The sequence below is a fragment of the Condylura cristata genome, unplaced genomic scaffold (assembly GCF_000260355.1).
Source record: "Condylura cristata isolate star-nosed mole 26May11 unplaced genomic scaffold, ConCri1.0 scaffold00005, whole genome shotgun sequence".
Taxonomy (NCBI): domain Eukaryota; kingdom Metazoa; phylum Chordata; class Mammalia; order Eulipotyphla; family Talpidae; genus Condylura; species Condylura cristata.
In genome coordinates, this window is record NW_004567106.1 from 60,022,193 (window position 1) to 60,046,169 (window position 23,977).

A 23,977-nucleotide genomic window follows, 5' to 3' on the forward strand; every position below is an offset into this window, starting at 1 on the left:
GCACAGGGTTTTAAAGAGCAGCACTGTGTGAAGCTATCCATAGCCACTCTGTGAGTTTGACTCTGGCCAGGGAGCTGACCCACATGGCACAGCAGATCTCTCCTGTCTCACCTGCTGTCCCCCTCAGCAGTGCATTTCAGTCAATCTGCCTGTTCTACTCCCTACTTTGTCTCTGGTGAACCCTCTCATCCCCACATCTCTGTCTCTACCCCAGTTCTTATATGCATAAATACATCTTTTTTAAAAAAAAGTACAGCTTTACTAGAAAAAGGAGAAAAATAAAGAGGCACCTGCACAGTCACTGGTGTGTAGGGGAGTTACTTCTGCTGCTTTGTGAAGGAAAAAAGATTTGAAAAGAAACACCTGTGTAGTCACAGGTGTCAAGAGAGCTGCCTCACTAGATTTTAACTGATTGTCTAATTGATCGTTTTAATTGATCGTAATGATGTGCATACAATCCAGATGTTTGGAAAACAAAGCATATACATTACAGAAGGATGAACCAATCACGCCCTTTGCTTTCCCCTACTTCTCAGGTCTAGTTGAAAATGACAGACATAAGAGATAATCGTAATTGTATTAACAAACAGGAAAAGGGAATCTTTGAAGTCAGATTACCTGCATCTGAATCCAGTCTCCACCATTTACCTAATGTGTGACTGAGGGCAACTTTCTTTTTTTGCTCCAGTTTCCTCTCCCATGAAATTAGGATGATAATAGTATTACCTTGTAGGGATCAAGAGAGAAAACATATGTAAAGCATTTAGAAGTGTGCTTGTATTTAGTCAATGTCAAACTAATGTTAGCTGTTATCATTACTGTTAAAATACTAAAAAAGGGCCCTCCCTGGTGGCGCAGCGGGTTAAAGCACTGCACTAAGAAGCTAAAGCCACTTCCGCATGAGTTCGATCCCCGCCTGCCCCGGAGTTGACCACATGGCGTGGCAGACCTCTCCTGACCCGCCCGCTGCTCCCCTCAGCAGTGTACTTTGTCGATCTGCCTGTTCTGCTCTCCTTTCTGTCTCTGGTGAATCCTGTCACCCCCCGCATCTCTGGCCTGTACCCCAGTTCTGTATGAATAAATACATAAATCTTTAAAAAAAAAATACTAAAAAAGCTGAGGATTTCCAGGGTAATAGAAAGTGGTTGAAATATCTTGATTGTGAAACCAGAACAGGATAAAATCTGACATAGAAGCTCTGCTACATGCTAAAAATCAGAGAATATTTTAGGAGGGCTCTTTCCTGAACCTCCAAGAGTCAGCAAGTAGAGAGGAGAGAGCAGGTTGGGGGGGGGGGGAGAAGGAATACAGAGCAAATAATTAAGGTATTTCAAAGGGTTGTTTCTCCTGCTCCCTCCCTCCCTTCATGTAAAATGCTCTGGGGTCCCTGCAGTGGCTCAGCTGGCAGAGTGGAGGACTGCACGTATGAAGAGCTCTGGTAATGGCATTCGTTCCCTGGATAAAGCTATGAGAGCAGCTTTTTAAGCAAAGTAGTAGTTTTGGTTTGGGAAGGGTTGAGTGGTATTGGAAAGTGGGCTTGAGTGGTACTGGAATGGGAGCTTGAGCACAAAGCTGAACTTTAGGTAATGGTCCTTCACAATAGATCCGGAGAGGAGAAGAGGGTGGGGGAGGGGAAGAAAGGAACTCCATCAAAGATTGATGGACATTAAAGGACCCTCCTGTGCCTTATTTTGGCAAAACAAAGCAAAATGACATCCTTTTTCTCCACTTATTAGGGAAGCTTGTTTGTTAGCATGCTTCTTACCTGCAGATACCCACAGTTAGTCCATGAGGAGGTTTGGAGCAAACGTAGTACAGATGTTGAGGAAATCCATACCTCTGATAATTTTTAATCAATGTAAACCTTCTTTTATGAAGAATATGAATAGATTGTCAAGGTCCACCAGCCATTTGAGGAAAACTAGATTTGAGAGAGGACCACTAAGTTGAACAAATTAACAACTAGTCAGGGTAGAAACTGATAATGAAAAAGCAGAGTGAATTATAGGAGGTTCTGATTACAGGAGGTTTCCTTACAGTCAAGAATGAGTTGGATCCGTAAATAAAAAGTAAACTACAGTATAGAAAAATAAATGATAAGGAATTCTATATGAAAACTTGCTTGCTGAAATAAGAACACAGTTAGAAATGTTAAATACTAAATGCACTTAAGACCAATTTTTGTGAGGATGAAGTAGAGGAAATATACAGACCATAAAGTAAGAAGACCAAAAGAGTAAGTACATGAGAAAAATTCATACTTTAAAGGTAGAAAAATTCATACTTTAAAGGTGAACCAGTATCTGTTTTTTAATAAAAGTCACAGAAATTATCCATTTTAAATAATAGACTTTCTCTGTCTCAAGGTAGACTTAAGTTTTCAAGTATAATGGGCCCACCAAAGCAGGAAAAATGCAGAAACAAAAGCATCGATCTGTACATTTCTGAATTGATTATGAATCCAGAGGTAGGAAATAGGTTACATGGGAAGACTTAAGATGAAAAACCAGATGAGGGCCCTCCCTAGTGGCCCAGCGGGTAAGGATGCAGCACTGCAAGCTGGCCGCAGCCAACTCAGTGTGAGTTTGATCTCTGACCCCGGAGGTGATCCACATGGCGCAGCAGACTGCTTCTGACCCACCCGCTACTCCCCTCAGCAGTGTACTTCGTCCATCTGCCTGTTCTGCTCTCCACTCTGTCTTTGGTGAATCCTCTCACCGCCCCTGCACCTCTTGCCTGTACCCCAGTTCTGTATACATAAATAAATAAAATCTTTTTTTTTTTAAAAAGAAAGACCAGATGAGATATATCTGTAACATAGTTTGCTCTAAGTAAGAACCTTCTGAGGGAACACTTATTTGAACACAACTCTGTGCCCAGCCTCACTAATGTCTAAGTAGAGGTCAGAATAAATCAGAACTTTGAAAATTTATGACACCCAGTGTTTCGCCTATTTTGGAAAATTACTTGAAGAGATAGACCCACTAAAATGAAAACAAATTAAATAAAGCAAGGTTTGAATATAAGAGCAATTGATACAAAGAAATGAATAAAACTTAAGAGCTGTGCAGCACTTCCTAGGACAAAGGAAAAAAGTGATTATTTCAGGTAAGTCAAAAATGAGGAAAAATGATATAAAAGTGGTAAATAAAAGATGTAAAATGTCAGCAAGGTATCTTAACAAAAAAGAAAACGAATCAAGATCAAATTGCGTTTACCTGTTAAACATATCTAACCTATTACATAAGTTAAAGGAAAATTATTTTCTTGATATCAAAAAAGCATTTATTAAAACATGGCACTCATTTACATCAAGGTTGTAGTCTTAGATGTATGCACTTTTCTATATATTACATTTCAACAAAATTTTTTTTTGAAGAAACTGGCAAGGAAAAATATTCACAGGAATCCAGGAATTAAAGAAAATTGATAGATTCCAAGGAACCAATAGATGCATACATAAGTGTGTATAATAGTGAAACATCCCCAGTCTACTCACCAAAGTAAAAAATGAGACAGAAATACCCATTATTATCTCCTTGTTCTGGAGATTTAAGTCAACACAATAGATGATGAAGGAAAGAAATGATATGTATATTGAAAAGCAAGAGCTGAGTTTCCATTAATAACTTGATCTGATTAACATAAAATTTAAGATGATAACTAATACTAGATTTCAGGAAATTTGCTGGATAAATATAATTAGCAAAAATACAGTACTTTCTCATATATTAGCAACAACCAGTTAAAGAGATATTTATAAATTGCTTAGAAGAAATCAACAAAATTACCTATGGGCAGCAGAAAGAGATGGGGTTAAATGGCAGGAGATTATGTTCCTTCTTTAGGTTATCCCAAATAAAATTCTAAGGGACTTCTTAAAACTTTTTTTTTTTTTTGGTTTTGATACTGTTTTGGACACAGAGATGTTATAAGATAGGTTAAAAAAATTATCCTGTAGGGCCCTCCCTGGTGGCACAGCGGGTTAAAGCACAGCACTGAGAATCTAAAGCCACTTCCGCATGAGTTCAATTCCCGCCTGCCCCGGAGGCGACCACATGGCTACCACATGGCGTGCCCTGGCCCACCCGCTGCTCCCCTCAGCAGTGTACCTCGTAGATCTGCCTGTTCTGCTCCCCACTCTTGTCTCTGGTGAAGCCTCTTGTTGCCCCTAAGCCTCTGGCCTGTACCCCAGTTTTGTATGCACAAATAAATCTTAAAGAAAAAAAAATTATCCTGTAACCTTCTCCCTAGATCCCCAAGGGTTAGTATTTGATCACATTGTCCCCTCTCTGCTCTCTCTACTATCAACAGTCTTCTTCCCTCTCTCTGTATACATAATACATATATACATATGCCTGTACATAGTTTTTTTCTTTGAATCAGTTGAGAGCAAGCTGTAGACACAAAGCTCCTTTACTCCTAAACTTTAGTATCTGATCCTGGCAGAGAAAAGACATTCTCTTATTTAAAGGCAGAACAAATATGAAAATCAGGAAACCAATCGCATATACACATATGTATGCGTAATAGTGGAACATTCCCAGCTAACTCACTAAAGTAAAAAACAATGCAAAAATGCACAATAATATTATTAACACTATAAATAATGGATAAAAATAACAGTAGTGTATAATTTACATACCTATTTCAGATTTTGCCAGTTGTTCCAATCATGTTCTCTGTAGAAAAAGAAACTCCCTGGTCAGGCATATCTTGTTTTGTCATGCTTCACATTATCCTGCTTTGCAGATACTGCATATTTACTAATATTTTTGTGGCAGTCCAGCAAATCTGTTGGCTCCATTTTTCCAACAGTCAGATGATGGCTAAGCGTTTTTTAGCAATAAAGTATTTTAAAATTAAGGAATGTACATTAATTTTTTTAGACATAATACTTCTGACTGCATGCTTTATAGTGTAAACTTTATATACTTTTATATGCACTTGAAACTAAATAATTTGCTACTTGCTTTATTGCAGTGGGTCTGGAATGGGACTTGCAATATCTTTGAGGTGTGCATGTTTTAGTTGTCATGTATCTTTAGCCTTGATTTTTCAGCAGTACAGTTTAGTGACATTGTCCTTTGGTTTGGGTTTGTCTCATGTCTTCTCATGATTACATTCAGTGTATGCATTTTTGGGCATAAGGTGTTCATATCATTGCATGTGATGTTGATTTGTGCAATTACTGGTGATACTCACTTTAATCACCTGGAGAGAGGATGGTATCTGTCTGTGACTTTTTATAGATTTTAACAAACTGATTCTAAACTTGAAAGGAATTGAAAATAGGAACTGAACAGAGTTCAGAGGCCCATGATAACATATAAGTAGACAGAGTGTGACAAGTCTCTCAAGTAGGTTTAGCTGGGCACTTGAAAATCATTCATGGTAACACCAAAATCTGTCAAAGCAAGTTGCTAATATTATTATTTTAGACACTAGGATTTTTCTGCCTTAGTATCCTAAAACACTATATATATATACATAGTATATAGTGTTTGGAATTCCTGCTGTTGAAGATGCTCACATAACCAAGAAGTAATACGGAATGCTAGTGTGAATGGTTTGCTTTTGCCTGAACTGCTTAGACTCTGGGATTAGTGAAAAGGTCTCCCTGCTGGTGAAGGGTCAGAGCCAGCTGCTCAGTCTTCTCAGGTGAGGTAGTGGTGGGTTTTATATTTGGAAAGAAGTGACAGTTAAATAAAACTGATTTTATCCTTTAGACTATCTGATATCTGTAATTAGTTAATACTTTTAGGAATAAAGGTTTTTATTTTTTAAGTGGCTTCCCTACAATGTTTGTATATCCAGAGAGGCTACATTTTAGTAAGCAGTAAATGTTATGTGCTACTTTATTTGCAGACTTTTGCATTGAAAATGATATGATACTGTTGTATATTGATTGTGTGCACTCTTAAGGAGCAATATATTTTGGTCCAAAGTGATTAGACATGATTATTGGGATTTTCCTAATTATACGTGAGCCTTGGTGGTGCATGGTTTAAAGTTAGCATTATCAAGTTATCATCATGAGTTCGATCCCTGGCCAGGGAGGTTACCCATGTGGTGCGGCAGACCTCTCCTGTCTTGCCCACTGCTCCCGTCACCTGTATTTCTGTGGATCCACCTGTTCTGTTCTCTTCTCAATCCTCTCACCACTTAGTTCCGGCCTACACCTCAGTTCTTATATGCATAAATAAAATCTTAAAAAAAATTCTAGAATATGTCAATTTAGTATATGATGAAGTTGGCATTTTAATCCAGTGTAAAAGGGATGACTTTTCGTAAATAGTTTGGGGACAATAGCCTATCTATTTTGGGGGAGAAAAACTGGACTCCTACCACTTACAATGCACAAAAATAAGTTCTGGATGTAGTCAAGGTCCAAATAGAAAAATAAAAACTGTAAGAATACTTTCATAATTTTCTGAAGATGCAGAGATCAACAAGATGTAAAGCAGAAGAACTTTAAAGGATTGAGTCATATGACACAAAATTTCCATTTATTAAAAACTACTCTAAACAAAAGACAAATAGCCTAGAAGAAAGAAATAATGTACACAAATCTCTGAAAAGACAACTCAGTATTTAGAGATGTGGCAAAGGACATGTCCGTGTATGTTTCCAAAAAGAAATACAAACAAGCCTGTAGACATGTGAACTGATAAAAAGACAGAGAATTGAAAATTAAGTTGGCATCACCTCTGCATCCATCAAATGGGTGCAAATTAAAAAGGTTGAAGAGGGCATGAATAGGCACTTCCATACATGACTGTTGGAAGTATAAATTGTCCCAGTCTTCCAGAGAGCAGTAGGACTCTGTCAGTATTACCTCTGTAACAATTTAAAGTGTATGCCCCTTTAACCCAGAAATTCTATTTCCTGAAATAGTCCTACATTTGAATATGAGTGCGGGAAGCTTTGCTACAATATTATTCGTAAGAGTAAAATCATTTTCAACCACCTACTCATCTGTCACCTTATCTCAGATAGCTAACTTCTTTCTACATCTGAGCTAGTAGAAACTAAAGCACATTTCCCTGGTTACCTTAAACACCTCCTGGCTCCCTGGGGTAAAGAGCAAGTGTTTGTGACATGGTGAGCACGTGGAGGAGAAGATGGCTCGGACATCACAGATACACACACTCCCTTAACTTGGTGCTCCCTTCTGGGTCTTAACAGCTCACCTCTGCAATACAGGCTCAGTTTTAATTTTTGATGTCTACATTTTCTAATGGAAATTCCTAAATCAGGTAACCCAGTTCTGTGGGTGATTTTATTAGTATCAAGTAATTTTTAGGAGGGTGGGAATTTTACATGGAGAATTCAGGGGAGGAATTAAAGCTGCTTTAAGACTTTAAAACCCAATTTCATTTTGGTCAGGGTGGTTGATCCTATGCTATATCTCACATAATGAAAATTAATCCTTAATCTCCATGGTATTAGTTCTGACAAATTCCCATGATTTATTCAAGATAAAATTTGGCTTTCTAATGTGTTAGTTGCTCTTGGGCTATAAATATTTACAAAGAAATCTGTAGTTACTGCTAAAGAGAAAGAGGAATTACCTTTTTACTCCCAGCTATCAGATTCCTTGGCAAGATGTTTAATATTTATCAAACATTGATCGGATGCTCTTTACCCAACAGTTTAATTTGCATAGGTAATGAAATTATTTACAGAAGCCAACAATTGAGATAGACTGGTGCTATCTGAAGGAATATTACATGAACCGCAAAATTAAAATTAAAAGTAAGATAGCTGACATTAATTTTAATACTTTTACTGAACCCGGGTTGTAAAAGAGATTCAACACATGTCCAATATAAATGAGTAATCTTTTACATTTATTTTTGATAGTAAGTCTTTGAAACCCAAGGAGTATTTCACATCTAAAGCATATCTGAATTTGGACCAGCCTCTTTTTAAGTATTCAGTAGTCTGTGGACAAAGCAGGGCTAGACTTATAAGCTCCAGAGGACAGAGAGAGTAACGGTGTTACCATTGTCTTCCCAGCACCTAGCACAATACCTGGTAGACAGCAGGTATACAGTAATGAGTGAAATAGTGGATAAATAGAGAACCATTTCACTGATTCCTCAACCTTTAACACGTGTGTGAGTTATATTTGTCACAAAAAAAAGGTTTGGGAGTAGATTTATGGACTACCTTCTCTGTTGGCTGTAGAAAATAAAGCCACAACATTATAGAGATTCTTAGCATTCTTGTCTGTTGGCCATGCTACTCTGCCATGTTTTTAATTTGTCTTGCTAATCTTAGAAGCACTTTTGTTTTGAGAAGACCATTGCATAATCCAACCCCTGTGATTGAAATCGTGGATCTCTTAAGCATAATAATACCAGAGTCCGCTGAGAGTTGTACACTGCTTTAATCATTCCAGCCACTGTTTCCTTTGACCTAAAGCTAAAATCAACAAAACTGCCAATACCAGATCTCCAGCTATTTTAGGTGATACAGGGTAATTGTTATATGTGATCTTTACCTCTGAAGAGCTTATAATCTATTTGGAGAAGAAAAGCAAATGTTAATGAAATGAGTAGAGACAAAATGAAATTTGTAAATTTGTTTGATGTTTTCTTTGTGCTTTAGTTTTGGTGAATATAAATACATTCCTCTTTCCTCAAATAGCTCACATACTAGAAGGATTTTTGTATGTGCCATTAAGATTCTGAACATAATACAAGTCTGTAAGTTACAGTCATGATATTCCCTTATATAGATAAGGAAGGTCAGATTCAAAATCTTGGCATTTCTAAGAGCCCGCGCTCTTTCGCACCATATCGTCGGTGTTTCAAGACTTGTAGAGAGAGAAACTGAGTTCTTCACTTGAGGTAAACACAGCTCACTAGGAAGTTTTCTAACTGATTATAATTTGCTGAATATTTATATATTCACATAGTTATAGTATGATGATTTTATTAATGTGTTTACCCTAATATTTGAGTAGTATGATACTGAATTGTATGGGCCCCATGGCTTTACTGATGAGGCAGAACCACACTAGACTAGACTCGGAGGCATTTCCAAAATTAGGCATTGAAGGGTAGGTGAGCCAGGCCAAGGCTTAAGAGAAGCACTTGGCTTTCCAACCAGGCACACACTTAAACAGGCAGGAGTATGAGAAATCAAAACAGACTATGTTGTAAAAGTCTAAATTGCTGGGTTGAGGACTTCATACTTTAGCAGTAAGGAGCCATGAAAAACTCTCAAACAGGACTTATGGGTTGGACTTGCCGTGATTAGTTATTCCGTTTTTTAGATTTATGTGATTGCTTTTCAGTACTTGTTTAAAGAATACTCTTAAGAAGTGGTGTTTTGATTAGAAAGGATATATAAAGTGTATATATATATATACACAGTGTATATATATATATATGGCCTGTGTTAGGTAATAAATGTTTGTTTAACACATTCATTAGGTACCCAGGATTTCTTAAATATTAAATAACATACTAGTATTTTATTCCTAACACATCAAAGTAGATAAGTACTCAGGGGACAGACAACTATAGTAGCTTTTTATGCCACCCAATATATGTTTAAGCGTCCTTGATTCTATAGCTGTGTAAGAGTTTGTTCTGGTGTGAAAAAAAAAAAAAAGTAAGGATAATCAAGATAATATAGTCTTTTTACTCTAAAATAATCTTGAAATACTATTAGTGAACTAACTGATGTCATTTAAACTTCAGAAAGCTTTTAAGTATAAATTTATAAATTGTGGAATTAGCTTTCTTTAATAAAGCTCTTACGAGGATGAAAGATGCTCTTTGAGATAATATAAGGATATTCTTTGTTAACTGCCATAATGTCTGGAGTGGTGTTTAAATTCTAATTTTTACTACAACTCTTTGAAATCCAGTTTTCTTTTTAAGTGTATAATTATATATTGTGAAGAAATCATAGGTTTTATGTATGTGTGTTTTTATTTATACATGACTCATTCACATTTGTGATTATATTTATGTAGTTAATATTTTCAGTTTAATTTAGTTGGCCTGTGTTTCTTCCTCCTCTAAGAAAATTTGTCCTTTTAGCTTATTAAACCCCTCCTCCTCCTCCTTTTCTTGTAAATTCCAAATTACCAGCCAATTTCTTGAGTTTATAATGCTATTTGCCACCTTTGGGAAAATCTTTTTATTGCTATCAAAATCTGAAAGTAATCGTATGAACTAGAAATGGAGACTAGCTCCTTAAAATCTTAAATAACTTAAGCAAATTAAAGTAACATATGTGTTATAAATCTTCCCTGATACCCTTTTAAGGCTAAAATGATTGTTACCAAAATTTGTTTGTGGCATTTAATCTGTTGGGCCATCTATGGAAAACTGTCCTCTTCTCTCCTAGGCCACAGACCTCCACCAGCACGAAGTGGACATCGTTGTGTGGCAGATAATACCAATCTGTATGTTTTTGGAGGTTATAACCCAGATTATGATGAGTCAGGAGGGCCAGATAATGAAGACTACCCCCTCTTCAGGGAGCTTTGGAGGTATCATTTTGCTACAGGAGTATGGCACCAGATGGGCACAGATGGCTACATGCCCCGGGAACTGGCATCTATGTCACGTGAGTGAAGGCAGTTCTCAGACTTTATGAAATGTCTGAGAGATCAAGTTGAATGTCACATGCGTTTTCTTAATAATTTTTAATATTGTCATGTATTGCTTAACAATAGGGACAGGTCTGAGAAATGTGTTTTTAGGTAGCTTCACTCTGTGAACATTGTGGAGTACGCAAGTCTGATGGCATCACCTACAGCACACGTAGGCTCTGTGGGGACTGCCTTTGTGTATGTGTTCCATCACTGACCAAACGTCATGACGCAGGGCATGACCATAGTACTGTAGGATGATTAAATCCTGTTAGTGGTGTTTTTTTACTTTTACTATGGTAGTAATATAATACAGTGGTTGAGAGTCACTTGGATAGTCCTGAGTTCAAATATAGCTTTATATCATTTACTTGCCAGATAAATGGGATTAATACCTCAGAGGGTTCAGTATGAGGGACTGTATACAAAGAGTAGGCAAAATGTAGTAGTAGATCAACAAATGGGCTTTATAATGATAATAGCTGTTAAGCAGAGACCAGTTCACACATGGTATCTGTTTAATCCTCACAACTTTTGTGTGATGCAGGTACTGGAATTCTTGGCACTGTACAAATAAGGATGCTAAGGCTTTGGATAGGCCCTGAGGCTAGTAACTAAGAGACTCTCGACACTGCATTCTAGGTTGGCAAGGTTCTTTCCAGGAAGCCTTCAAGAAGTTAGTGAAACCACTTTCCACTTTTATTTCATCATCTGTAAAACAGACAAGATGGTAATAGTTTCTCCCTCATGGTTTTCTTTGAAGATTCATTTAGAGATATTAAAAAGTTCTCCGGAAGTTTACACACAAATTTAAACCCAGCATTTGATGTCTCCAGAGCCTACACTGTATCTGAAGAATTGGTTTAAAAAAAAAAATGCCTTTCACGTAATACAGTAGCACTGTTTTGAGATTTGCCATTAGAGAGAGAGATAAAAAGTACATACATGTCTGTGTGTGTTAGCAGGAACAGAAGAGATAAAGAGAACACCAAAATTACTAGCCTATTTTTATTTATTTTTATCTGCTGGAGGATTAAGATGAGAGAAATCATAATTTGAAATATAGAGCTCATTTCCCTAGCAGAAACAAAATGATCCTTTTATCCCTTCATCCTTTGTTTCACTGGTTCTTTGCCGTGGCAGAGATCACACTTCATCTTCCTCGTTTTCCTACATGCTTGACCAGCCCTACGTGATAGCTGTCCGTAGCTCCTCTCAGTCAGTACTGTGACACAGCATGTTTCATGAATTCCACAAATTCCTTGACAACAGCTCACATACCTAACAGTGAGCTGTGTGATAGATAGTTCATATAACGCGAATTCAGAACTTCAGAGTAATTAGCTGTGAATGGTTTGAGCTATTTTCTGAGAGCACGAAAGCAGTTTCTCAACTGTTCTAGGTTTACCTAGGAGTACGTTACAGATAGCCAGGAGGTCAGTGTAATTTGTGCTTCTCCTTTCCTAGTTGTGCTGCACGGAAACAACCTACTAGTGTTTGGAGGGACGGGCATCCCATTTGGCGAGAGCAACGGCAATGACGTCCACGTCTGTAACGTGAAGTACAAGAGATGGGCTTTGCTCAGCTGCCGGGGGAAGAAACCCAGTCGTATATATGGACAGGTACCAGTCTGTGGCCGGCTGTGATGGATGTATTTGTTCAGGTTTTTTCTAGGAGATGTCAGAATACTATCAATTTTTTTTTAATGAAAAGTCAGTTTGCTGTGGTTAGTATTTGATTTTTTAGTTCTGATGGAAAATTTTAATTTTGAAATCTAGCTGCTTGCATTTTCCCTTCATCTTTGCTTCTAGTCCTATTCAGGATCACAATCTAGACCTGTATGAATTTTTTTTTTAAGTATCACACTCTTCCTCCTCTCCCACCTCCAGAGATTGGGCTACTCATTTCCCAGTTCCTCTCATCTTTGGAGTGATCTGACTCTTTGAAGAGCTTCCTGGCCCTAAGTAGTAGAGTAGATGATCTTTGCAGTTGGTTTAGAGAGTGTGGTATTGACCTGAAGTAAAACAGGTAATATAGAAATTAGTTTTTAATTGGGTTCCAGTGTTAAAACCTAAGGTTTGAAAAAGTAGAACTGTTAGAGAGCAAATCACCATACACTAAAGCCCCTTTGAGAGAAATGGGCAACCAAGCTTTGGCTTCTTAAATAGCTGGCATTAAATCTTATTAGTTTTGAAAGCCTGCTGCACTATGTGGAGAGATTGGCACTCTCCCAGAACAGCCAACTCTACCCCACTCAGGAGGCATTTAAATTCCAACTGATGACCGTAACAATCGCTGATTATACGTTGAAGAATCTGGCGGAAAATGTCAAGTTTTTAGGACTTCCAGCTCTAGACTAGACTTCTTAAGGGATCCTGGCAGTCTTATTTTCTTATCTATGCCTTCTTTAGAAGGACCTGTTTCTTCAGACTACTTAGAAACAAAGTGGCTTTCAATGGAAATGCTCATGATCTGCAAGTTACTTGGTTGACTTGGAGCCAGAAGGATCCACCCTTGCCTTTTTAGCCTTACTTTTCTAAAAATAATCTGTGGGATATCTATTTTAGAAGGCTAAAAATTATAATAGAATTTGAGAAAGTCTGGTTTTGGGTACCTGGTGACTTTACAGTCTTTAACAAAGTGTTAGTGAGTAAGTGTTGTTCACCTTTCCCGGATATCCAGGCCATGGCCATCATCAACGGCTCCCTTTATGTCTTTGGAGGAACAACTGGCTATATTTACAGCACAGACCTGCACAAGCTAGATCTCAATACCAGAGAGTGGACACAACTGAAACCAAACAACCTTTCCTGTGATCTACCAGAAGAGAGGTAAGTTTCTAGGATTAAAATTTATTTGCTCTTTCTTGCTAAGATTTAATGTTTTTCAGAATATTGGTAGTAGGGTTTAAGAAAGCCTGGTGGCCTAATCAGAATAGCTAACAGGCTGTTGGAGCTCAGTTCGGATTAAAGACGGGCCTCCTGGTCAGAGAATTTTGTGAAACATAGAATGCTTTTCATGTCCCTCTTATAAGTTAACTTTTTCTGCATTAGGAAAATAATACTTTGATGGTTGAAAAGGAAACCAATGGTAGCAGTTGTAATTAAATTTCGTATTATAAGCAAAACATTACTTTTTAGTTACTTTTTGATTCTTCTTAACTTGCATATTAGCATTCTTTGGTCTGTTTGCTCTCAGATGTGTTTCCATTACAGGATGTAGCCTCATGCCCACAGTGGTACTCAATTAGTGTTAATTGGGTGGAAGGAAGGAGGGACTAGAGGTAGGGAAGGAGAGAGGAAAGGGTGAGGGCAGCGTCATTTACATCCTCCGCTTAAATATTCAGACATCACCTGGTTTTCTCTCTGAGTTACCTGCTGGCTAGTAGCAGTCTTAAACCTTCACTTTTTTTTTTTTTTTTTACTCTTCTTAGAATTAAGTTCACTGAAAGACAGACTTTTCACATCCAGTTTAAAAACTAAAAGTAAAATAGTTTTTATTTACTCTAGTTAGACTAATATCTCTTTGTTGCTGTTAAGCAAATGGTGTGTAGGTGCTAAAGAGGAATTTATCTTTGTCGTGGGATGTTAGTGGGCTGATTGCTGCAGAACTACCATGAGAGGACTTGGGTGATGGACTGTTACTGGAATAATTTTGATGTAATTTATTTTATCAGCACCAGGGCCTTCAGGGAAAGGAGGAAATAGATTAAGTTTTCAAAGTATTTTCACATGGTTGCCTTTGAATCATTTTATGGACATATTATAAATTGTTTCAGCCTCTAGCTAGACTGCTTGCATAAAAGTTCTGGTAGGTGTTTCACATTATATTCATAGTTCGATGTAGCATGATTTTTCTGATAATCTTTGTATGTGTTAAATAAGTATCTTAATTTGAAAGCCCTTAGTAGGGTTTCTAATTAAATGTAGACAGATAACTTTTTAAGGCTGTGGCAATTTCCACTCTTATGCAAAGTTATCACCCAAAAAAATTGTAGAAAATACAAATAAACAAAAGGAAAATATAAAATCTAAGCCCAAAGGTAACCATGGTTAACTTTTTAGATGTATCTTGTAGTCCTGTCTATCTCTAAAGGAGGAGAGGGGTTAGAGTCTTACCTGCTCTTACTTAGCTGGGTTTGTTTTGTTTGTTTCAGTTAACACCACATTGGTTGCATACTAACCTATCTCATGTATATTCTATAATTGTTTAACCAATAATAATTTATCATAATGGCATAATAAAAAAGCCTTGTAATTCAGTCTCCAGTAGATTGTTTTTCACTTAATTATAAGTGGATTTTATTGTATATTTTCAGATACAGACATGAAATCGCACATGATGGGCAGAGGATTTACATCTTGGGAGGTGGTACTTCCTGGACAGCTTATTCCTTAAACAAGGTAGATTTTGCAGAGGGAGAGAAAAAGCTAGAGAGGGGCTCATGTCATACCAAGCAAAATTACTCTGTTATTCTAGATTATTAAATTTTTGAGCAGGTTCTTCATCCATACTTACTTTGTATGAGATACTCTTTATAACATAAAACCAAATTCTGCACCATAATGTTTTCCAGTTGCACTAATCCTGCACTGAGACAACTTTACAAATATGATCTTCGGTGTAAGCTAGGTGAGGAAAGTGATGAGGGGGCGGGTGCAGTAGCTTGAATGGAGCAACTAACTGTGGAGTCGGGACCCAGATTCCCAGGATGTCCTATCCCTCATTGTCAGTGCCGTGTGTCTAAAAGGACAGGCATGTTTAGGGCTACATGTCATTAACTTTAGAAAGCTGAGCTCCAAGGGCTTTTATTTAACCATCCCTGTGCCATTTCTAAACCCACAGTTCTCAGGGGGATTCTAGGTGAGGCTGCAGAGGTCCTGGTTTGCTTTGGATTGTTAAGGGTGTTTTTTAAGTTTTGTCAAACCATATTCCTGCATTCACTTACCATACTCGCTTCTCTTCTATTATAGAACTGAAATATGTTCAATTGCAGGAAATGGGGAAGCTGCAGATACACAACTTTTTTACTTCATTTCTTTCTGTGACTTTTAAATTTTGAAAAAATATGTAGACTTAATTTTCAAGTGCTATTAGGATTAGGAAAGATCAAAGAAGTCTTTTCAGAAAATATACATATATATGTTTGATAAAGCTGTTATTAAAAATCCAGTTTTCGGGCACACTAAAATTCTTGGTGTATGTGTATGTGTTTTTTTTTGTTTTTTTTTTTTTAAGATCCATGCATACAACCTTGAAACCAATGCATGGGAGGAAATCGCAACAAAACCCCATGAAAAAATAGGTAAATTTAAAATATTGATTCATTCATTTATCTTTAGATGTATTTTATACTTGTTTAAGAAGGGGAAAAGTAATTGTACTCATATGATAAGTAAAGTTTCTGTTGAACTGGTATTAGAAGTTACTTGTCTCTTAGCACAGTTACTATTCTTCATCAGCAACTTAGCAGACTTTAATTGGGGGTGTTGAACTCTGTGGAAGCAGGGAAATAGGGGTGGGGTAAGAACAGACACCTAGTCAAGATTCTCATGTCTCTTTGAGGGTAAAAGGGCTTGGAAAAGCCACCAGTGACCGCTGCCCCCCACCATCCCATTTTGTTTACCTGTCACCTAACATTGTACCATTTTTGTGAAACTCAGGACTTTATTTTGGTGTGAAATAGGATCGGAAAGACTAATGTTTGTTTAAGACAACAAAGGGCCAGTCTTGATGGGGATCCTCTTACTATGCCTTTTACCATGTCATGTTGCCGTCACCCCTGGCCTTTCTGTGAATGATGGAATTTCCACGTTTGTGTGTTTGGCAGGTTTCCCTGCAGCGCGAAGATGTCACAGTTGTGTCCAAATTAAAAATGGTAAGGATTCTCAGTAATGTTCTTACCCTGTTTTTGTAATTGTACATGCTGAAAGTGTCCTATTGTATAATGATGGCTCTTTAGGTGAGGCATAACAGGGAAGAGTCTGTTTCTTGTGGTTTAGGCTTAACAGAAAATCTTTGAAGTTACAACTCTTTCATCAGTTTTCCCACAAAGGTTATCAATGAGTAAGTGAATCTTTCAGCCTCTGTCTACCTCAAGTGACATCTGTAGTTATGGTGTGTATTACTACCTGACATGCAGTAGAGACCATGGTGGGCAGTGTGTTGAAATTCCTTCCTTCCGAGTAGTAGTTCATAAAGTTCATTCTGCTCGCTGTCTGATGCCAGTTAGAACTCAACTCAAACCTTTGGTCACTTACAACAAAGGCATGTATGGCTTAAGAAGCAGGTGCGGCCACTTTAATGTGATAAATGACTCCTCTGGATAATCTGCCTCTTCATTTTCAGTGTATTTTACAGTTTGACATACCACCTTCTGTTTTTTTCCTGGAGGAAGGTGTGTGTAAATGAGTCTTAAACCCTGTATCCTTCCTGCAGCTTAGTCAGACTTAACAGGCGTGTGCTGCCATGCCAGCGCAAAGATATCTTTATTATGCTTCTGCTTTTTGCATAAAATTTATGGGTAATGGCATTGTGTAGGCTTACCTCTCTTCAGAATGGAAGTAGTACTTTGAATCCTAGCCCCCAAAAGTTTCCAAACTTTAATTAAGTTTTGGTTTAAGTTTGACCTAGACTTGAATTAAAATGTCTATTCAGTCGGCTCTTATGCGACCAGGTACCGTACAGTGGAAATCTTAGTTCCGGCCTTTCTGTTGGAAGGATCACAAAGCCTGTGTTGCATCTTGTCTAATTAATTAGGCACAACAATTTTAACTTACAAACAAAACAACAATACAAACTCTTTGATTTGGGGGAGCGTCTCCCCCTCCCCTTCCCCCCCAAAAGTACTGTACAGACTGAATGGGTCTTCAGTCTTTCCTCCTTTGGGCTGAGGAAGGACGGAAGAGCCCCCGTGCGCCCAACTGTTGCTGTTGTTTCTCTTCAGGTTAAATGGAAAGACAAGATACTTGTCTCTGTGGGCAGATAAATATCTACCCTTCCCCGTCCGTTATTTAAAAGGTTGGCAAGCCGGAGGTCTGAAGACTGTATTTTGTTTGGCTCATATGTGTGTGGAACGTTTTTGAGTTAGTGGTTACCACTTAAAAATTAAAACGTGTCACCTTTTTCAAAATCCAGATTACCAGCTTCTCTTGAAAACTTGGAAAACCTGTTGGTTGCTGCTGTCAGTCTGCATGGTGTCCCTTAGGGGGAGCAGCATTTCCGTCTCCCCCAGTAGAGCCTGTGCACCCCTGTTTTGTTCCCTGAGGTCTCCTGTTTATTCACTTTCTCCAGACCTCCTTATTTACTCACTTTCTGTGCTTGGCATATGTTGCTGTTTGAATTTGAGAACCTAGATTTGAAGCCTCTGGAGAGACTTGCCCCTGGGGACCCAGCAGGGATTCCGAGGAGAGTCTGAGGGCGCTGACGGACGAGACAGCAGCATTCAGCCCACCGCCGTGTCCTGTGTGTCCCACGGAGCTGGCCCCGCCACCCATGGCATACCGTGCTGCAGCTGTGGCTGTTTTTCTTTGTGTGACCTCGGTACTCTCCTTTCTTGATAGATGTGTTTATTTGCGGGGGCTATAATGGAGAAGTGATTCTTGGGGATATCTGGAAGCTAAATCTGCAGACTTTCCAGTGGGTGAAGCTCCCAGCCACCATGCCAGAGCCAGTTTATTTCCACTGTGCAGCTGTTACACCAGTAAGTTGTTATTTTCCTATCTTTCTGTGCACAATTGTATCTGGTATGAAAACATTGTTAGGGATGTTAGCAAGAAAAAGAGGTTCTGCAGTAGCAAAGCTTGGGTTAACAATGTGTTTTTAAAACTTTCTTTCAAAGCTACCCCTTGCTCTGAGAAAAGGGGAGAGAAACAGTTGTAGACAAGTTTAAAAGGGCAGCACAGGTGTCAGAGAATGGTGCGTGGGCCTGCTGGTGATGCGAAGCCTTGTCCTGGAGGGCAGGACAGTTTACCCCAGAATGCCGTGCTACTGGAGATTCTTCTAGTTTCTTGAAGGCAAAGATTTTCATCTTCGTATTGTCAGTATTTAGCACAGCAGACACTACATTTAGTCTTAATGTTTATTGAAAACAAGCCATTTTCCCTCTGGAACTCACTGATGTTTAAGCCCTTCTCCATCTCTGTCCTGTGGGAGACTGAGGAATGCTTGTCTGTACCTCACCTGCAGTCAGCCTGCCATGCATCTTTTCCCGGAGTCTTTAGCCCGGGAACCTGTAGCTCTCTCCCGTTTGAATTTGTCCTCTCTTCATTGCCATTTGTTCACAGGCCGGTTGCATGTACATTCATGGAGGAGTGGTGAACATCCACGAAAACAAACGGACTGGGTCATTGTTTAAGATCTGGCTGGTGGTGCCGAGCCTGCTGGAACTGGCGTGGGAGAAGCTGCTTGCGGCCTTCCCTAACCTGGCAAACCTCTCCCGAACACAGCTTCTGCACCTTGGACTCACACAGGGACTCATCGAGCGCTTGAAATGAAGATTTCTGGACTGTTCATTGATACTGGAAATGTTAATTTAAAGAGACTCCTTTATTTATGGGCAGTGTCGAGTGTGCTACAAAGAGGATTGGCTACCCTGATCAAGGCCTTACTCAGAAAATACATCAGATGCCTTTCTGTCAATTGGTTTTAAGTTTATGGAAATCTCACTTTCCCTCGTGCTCCTTTCTTTGCTTCTCTCCCTCTTGCCCCAGTGCACATACTCACTCTCCCCTCTTCCTTGATGGAGTCGAGGGAAAGTCTGAAAGTATCTTAAGAATGTTATGAATCAAGTTACGATAAAGAATTTTGTAAAGGACTCTGAATATATGACCATGTCAGCCGTTGCTCTGCAGATTAAAGCAACACCATCGACAAAAATAAAAGTAACTTTTAATCCAGAAATTTGGGGGATAGAACAAGAATGTTAACCTGAGACGCCTGCAGGTTACGTAAACCTAGATGTGTCGTGCTCACAGAGTACACCTGAGTGGCTGGACCACTGGCAGGGGTGGTGGCATCCTGCTCACAGATGCCCACCCCTGCCCCTGCCTTGGAGGGAAGCCAGTGGCTCCTGATCAGTGGTCTCCTCCCCCGTGGTGCCAGCAAGGTTAGCGTTGGCTTGTCAAAAGAAATACGTGTGTGTCGTAGTAGTGCTTTTTGTTGTTTCTCTTAGAAATTATGTCACTGAGTACACTTCAAATCAAGAAACTTTCTGGTGGTCAAAGTGTTGCATTCTGGGCAGTTTGAAAGTTCTCTTATGCTTATCGCTGGCTTCAAGCATCTCTTTGACGTCTTCGTAGGGAATCGTAGCCCCCAAATGCGTGGCGTGGCGTGGCGCACCAGCTCGTGAGGGGTGAGGGAGGAGCGGGGCAGAGAAGGCGTGTGCCCTCTGTCTGGCTTTGTTAGGTTGGCTTCTGCTCTGTGCTCTGAGCTTTGACCTGGTAGCAGCCATTTCCATTTCAGAACTTGTTTCTTTCCTAACCTGCTGTTTTCTCAGGCAACAGGTTTTATCACTAGAAAGCCAGTTGGCCCTGGATTTTCTCTTAGCTCACTGCCTCCTTTTCTGTCTGCTTTCATGTGACTGTGCCGTGGTAACTGTCTAGTAATTGAATAAAAGGTCTTGGAGAAAGAGTCACAGGCCATCTTTCCTGAAGAACTAAGTATCATTTGAAAAACCAGCCTGAGGAAGAAATAAAACTGAGTATCACCTTTTTGCTGTGAAATTTTAGTTCTAGTTAGTTAGTTTTATTCTATTTCTGAAGAAGAAACGACTGAAATGTTCACTTGCTTTGCCATCAGGCTGCCAGAGCGGTTGAGCACGTCACGAGACGCCAGCCCTTGGCAGTCCTGGGGTGCAGGGGAGGCGCTGGAGGCAGACGGGAGGGCACACTGCTGCGCGTCCTGCCGGCTGCCTCATGACAGGAGACCCAGACAGGAGATTAGGACACACTTTTCCTTTAAGTGCCTCTTTCTCACATAGCTTTTAAAGCCACTCTTCTTTTTCCTTCATCCCGGAAGGGATCTGTAGCTCATGTGTGGATTTAAAACCAACTCTGCATTGTCAATAAAAAGTCACCACCCCATGTTCAGTTCTCAGAAAGTCACACTGCAGCCTCGAGACCTGGACTCCCTAATTACCAGGCCTCATTATAACATCCCATCTGTTTGGGTTGAGTTTGGGGAGCCTAAATTGTGCAGAGCCTGTAATAACCATACATCTGTGAGTTTGGGTCTTTTTATGGGGAGGGGATATGGTAGGAAAGGAGCAGCTTCCCCAGGGGGCTGTTTGAGTTTGGGGCCCACTCGGGGCTTGCTCCAGCATTCCTCCCAGAGCATGCCGGTCAGAGCTGCTCTATTCAAAACCAGACTTTGCTGCATGACTCCAACCTGGTCTCCAGATACTCGATGGAGAGACACCCAGAACTGAAAAAGTCATGCTGGCTAGGGTGGTGAACAGATCTTTGTCATGGACTTATACGGGGACCAAAGACTGAATGCTCAGCCTGGGTGCTTACACTTCCCCGGTCCGTGAGATACGAGCAGGTCACCAGTCCTGCCACACCGAGAGCAGGAGTGTGAGTCTGGTCCAATTCACACGTGAGGCGTCCTTTTGTTTTAAGTCTTTTCTAAGCAGTCTTTCTTTAAGGTAGACTTTGGAGGCCTGACATCCAGGACTTGGTGTGTGAGGGTTTCATAGAAGTACACATCCTTGGTCTGAAGCGTCTTGTTTTAGTCTAACACTAGTGACAATGAGATAGTATGACCAGCCCGTGTGCTTTCACACCACACATGCGCACATGTTCTGAATGCCAAATGAGACTGCGTATGAGTTAAACGTGGATGACTAGACTTTTATATAGGGGGTCACCAGGCACTTAGTGTACTATAACCAGCACTCTGAATTCCGGACCCTTCCTTGATTTAGGGAAATGTTATGCCTGCTGCTTCTCTGCCTCTTTGAGGTACACCCAGCCATCCCACTGCAGTCCTATGAATTTAAGTGCAATATATAGAAACACATATGGATATATACAGATTATATATAGGGTGCGACTATAAAACAGGTAGACTACTTGTTTTTGGAGCTGTCTTGGGGAAGCCAGCTCATTATGTTAGAATCAAATTATACCAAGAAATTTATGAGGTGGTTGACTGGTTTAAGCCACCTCTGGATAAGGCTGGATTTTAAGTTCTTGGAGACTTTCTGTTCCTTGGGTTTCTCAGAGTTGAGACTTTTCCCCCAGTCACCTCTGTGCTTACTCATGTTTGAGTATCTCCCGACGTTCCTTTGCCCGGGAACAAGGTTGTCTACCTGTAAGGAGTCTCCTAAGTGAAGAATTAAAAGCGAATATTTAATACTATCAATTTTCCCATGTATATACTAATTTAACTTTACTAAATGCTTCACTAAATGGTGAAAATGAGACTTTCTTCATTTAGTGAAGTGTTTTTCACAACCTGGAAAATGTATGAACAAACATAAAATAGATTGAAATTTTAGCTCTTCTTCAGGGGCCACATTAAAACCCTTCCCACCGGCAGCATCATCATTTTTTTTTTTTTTTTAGGGTCCTAGTGACATGATGTAAAGTTTTGCTCTAAACTATTCATATTGATTGCATAGCTAGTTTTTAATGTATAATAAGAAATTAACATTTCTAAGCAAAGGTATATTAACAGTGACCTTGGGTTACCCAGAATAGCAAGAGAGTAAAAGCACAGATAATTGAAATCCATAAGTAACCAATGTTTCAACTTCTCTATCAAATAATTATTAATTTATGGTTGTTTTTCCTTCCTTCCCCTTTTCCACAAGCCCCTTCTTTTCAGTGGTGTGGGATTAATAAGTAATTAAGAATGGGAGAGAAGGATCAAAGTGACCAGCAAACATACAAGCAGCCTGGTAGCTATCACTGGTCCGCTGATGACCACTGTTGAAAGCTGAAACGAGGAGCCAGTGGTTGGAGGTTACTCTACTGCTCCGCTTCAGCAATCTCCTACTCCCAGTTCTAGGCCGTCCTTCCTACCAGCACCAAAGAACTCTTGGCCTGTGGGAAGCAAAGCTGTGTATGATGCAGAGGGGAAACCCCCCCCCCCCATCCTTTCTACACATTTCTTTGGCTCTTGACAAATACTTGCTTTTCCTTCGTTCCTGTAGGAGCCTGACTTTTCCCCCTGGAAACACCTTTTTCTAGCCACCTAGCTTGGCATATGGGAGAGGTTGTGTTGTCCTCTGAGACTTTGTTGGTCTTCGTTCTATAAAGCCCCAGTGTGTTTCTCTGTGGTCCTACGGGTGTTTAGAGAGTGGCACAGGTACTGACTGCCTGCCTGCCAGCATCCTGCTGTAGCACAAAGCCTGATTCTTACTTGTTCTGCCGTGAGCTCCAGGATGGAGGGGGATTTATGGTCCCGTGAGCATTAACCGCCCCCCCCCCCAGACTGGTTACCTTAGCTTCAAATCCTTTGGCTCCCCAACCCCCAAGACTCTAGGAGTGCTGGCAAGACCTGCGGTGGAGTCCTGTGGTCTCCCTGCACGTGACCCAGAGCAGGCCAGCGTACAGCGCTCCCCTTCCCCGGCTGTTAGATTCCGCAGAAAGCAACTTCTTCTTTAGTCTGGTGTTAGGAAAAGCAATTCTTAAGTTGTGCTTCAAAAGCGGTACCTTCTTTTTGGTATCATTTTTATGGTGGCATTTTTTTCTTCTTCACATTTTAGAAGTTTTTTAAAGGTCCTGCTTTGTCCGTGTACAGGGTGAGTCAGAGGCAGTTTCACCAAGCTGTAGTAATTGCTGTTTTACTAGTTGCACATTTAGAATACAAAGGAGGCATCCGAGACAAACTGTCTTTCTCAGAAGCCACTTCCTTGTACACAGAGTCTGAGCAGGGGCCACAACAGGCATCTGCCGGTAAAGACACCTGCCAGTGTGGATTTTGCAGGAAGAACCTAGCAAGAAAGGGAACCTCTCACACGCAGTCTGGGGGGCGAGTGTGGGCTGGGCTCTTGGTACAGGGTATGTGGAGGCCACACACGATGCTTGCCTTACTTTAAAGCTATTTGCCACAGTCCTGTTAATAGTGTGGACGTCCTTTTGCAGTCGGTGTGCATGCCATATGGTGAGGACAGCTACTCCACCACGCCTGGTTTCCTACCAGCAAGTAGGAGATATAGTGAATACCCTAAAATGTCCAATCTGTATTTATGTACCTTGTCAGTGTTTTGCTGTCAGTTTTCTAAAACAATCTGATCAATAAATCTTATCCAAATCGATTCGTTCAAGACCACCTTGACCGTGTGATTTGCTTGTCTGTGAGCGCAACTGTACGACTTGCGTCCGCCTTTAAGTCATCGCCTTCCACCCCCCC

At 40.0% G+C, this 23,977-nt stretch overlaps 1 protein-coding gene across 2 annotated transcripts in view; it reads left to right on the forward strand.

Moving 5' to 3' along the window:
* The window catches only part of KLHDC10 (kelch domain containing 10), a 48,227-nt gene extending 24,347 nt beyond the window's left edge, over window positions 1-23,880 (forward strand). For both annotated transcript variants that reach the window (XM_004677040.2, XM_012721027.1), the window contains 8 exons: window positions 10,372-10,593; window positions 12,086-12,240; window positions 13,301-13,449; window positions 14,937-15,021; window positions 15,857-15,923; window positions 16,449-16,496; window positions 18,181-18,320; window positions 18,904-23,880. In XM_004677040.2, coding sequence (XP_004677097.1) covers window positions 10,372-10,593; window positions 12,086-12,240; window positions 13,301-13,449; window positions 14,937-15,021; window positions 15,857-15,923; window positions 16,449-16,496; window positions 18,181-18,320; window positions 18,904-19,113 — 1,076 coding nt within the window. In that variant the 3' untranslated portion in view covers window positions 19,114-23,880. The remainder of the gene's footprint in view (window positions 1-10,371; window positions 10,594-12,085; window positions 12,241-13,300; window positions 13,450-14,936; window positions 15,022-15,856; window positions 15,924-16,448; window positions 16,497-18,180; window positions 18,321-18,903) is intronic.
* The last annotated feature ends 97 nt before the right edge of the window (window positions 23,881-23,977 follow it).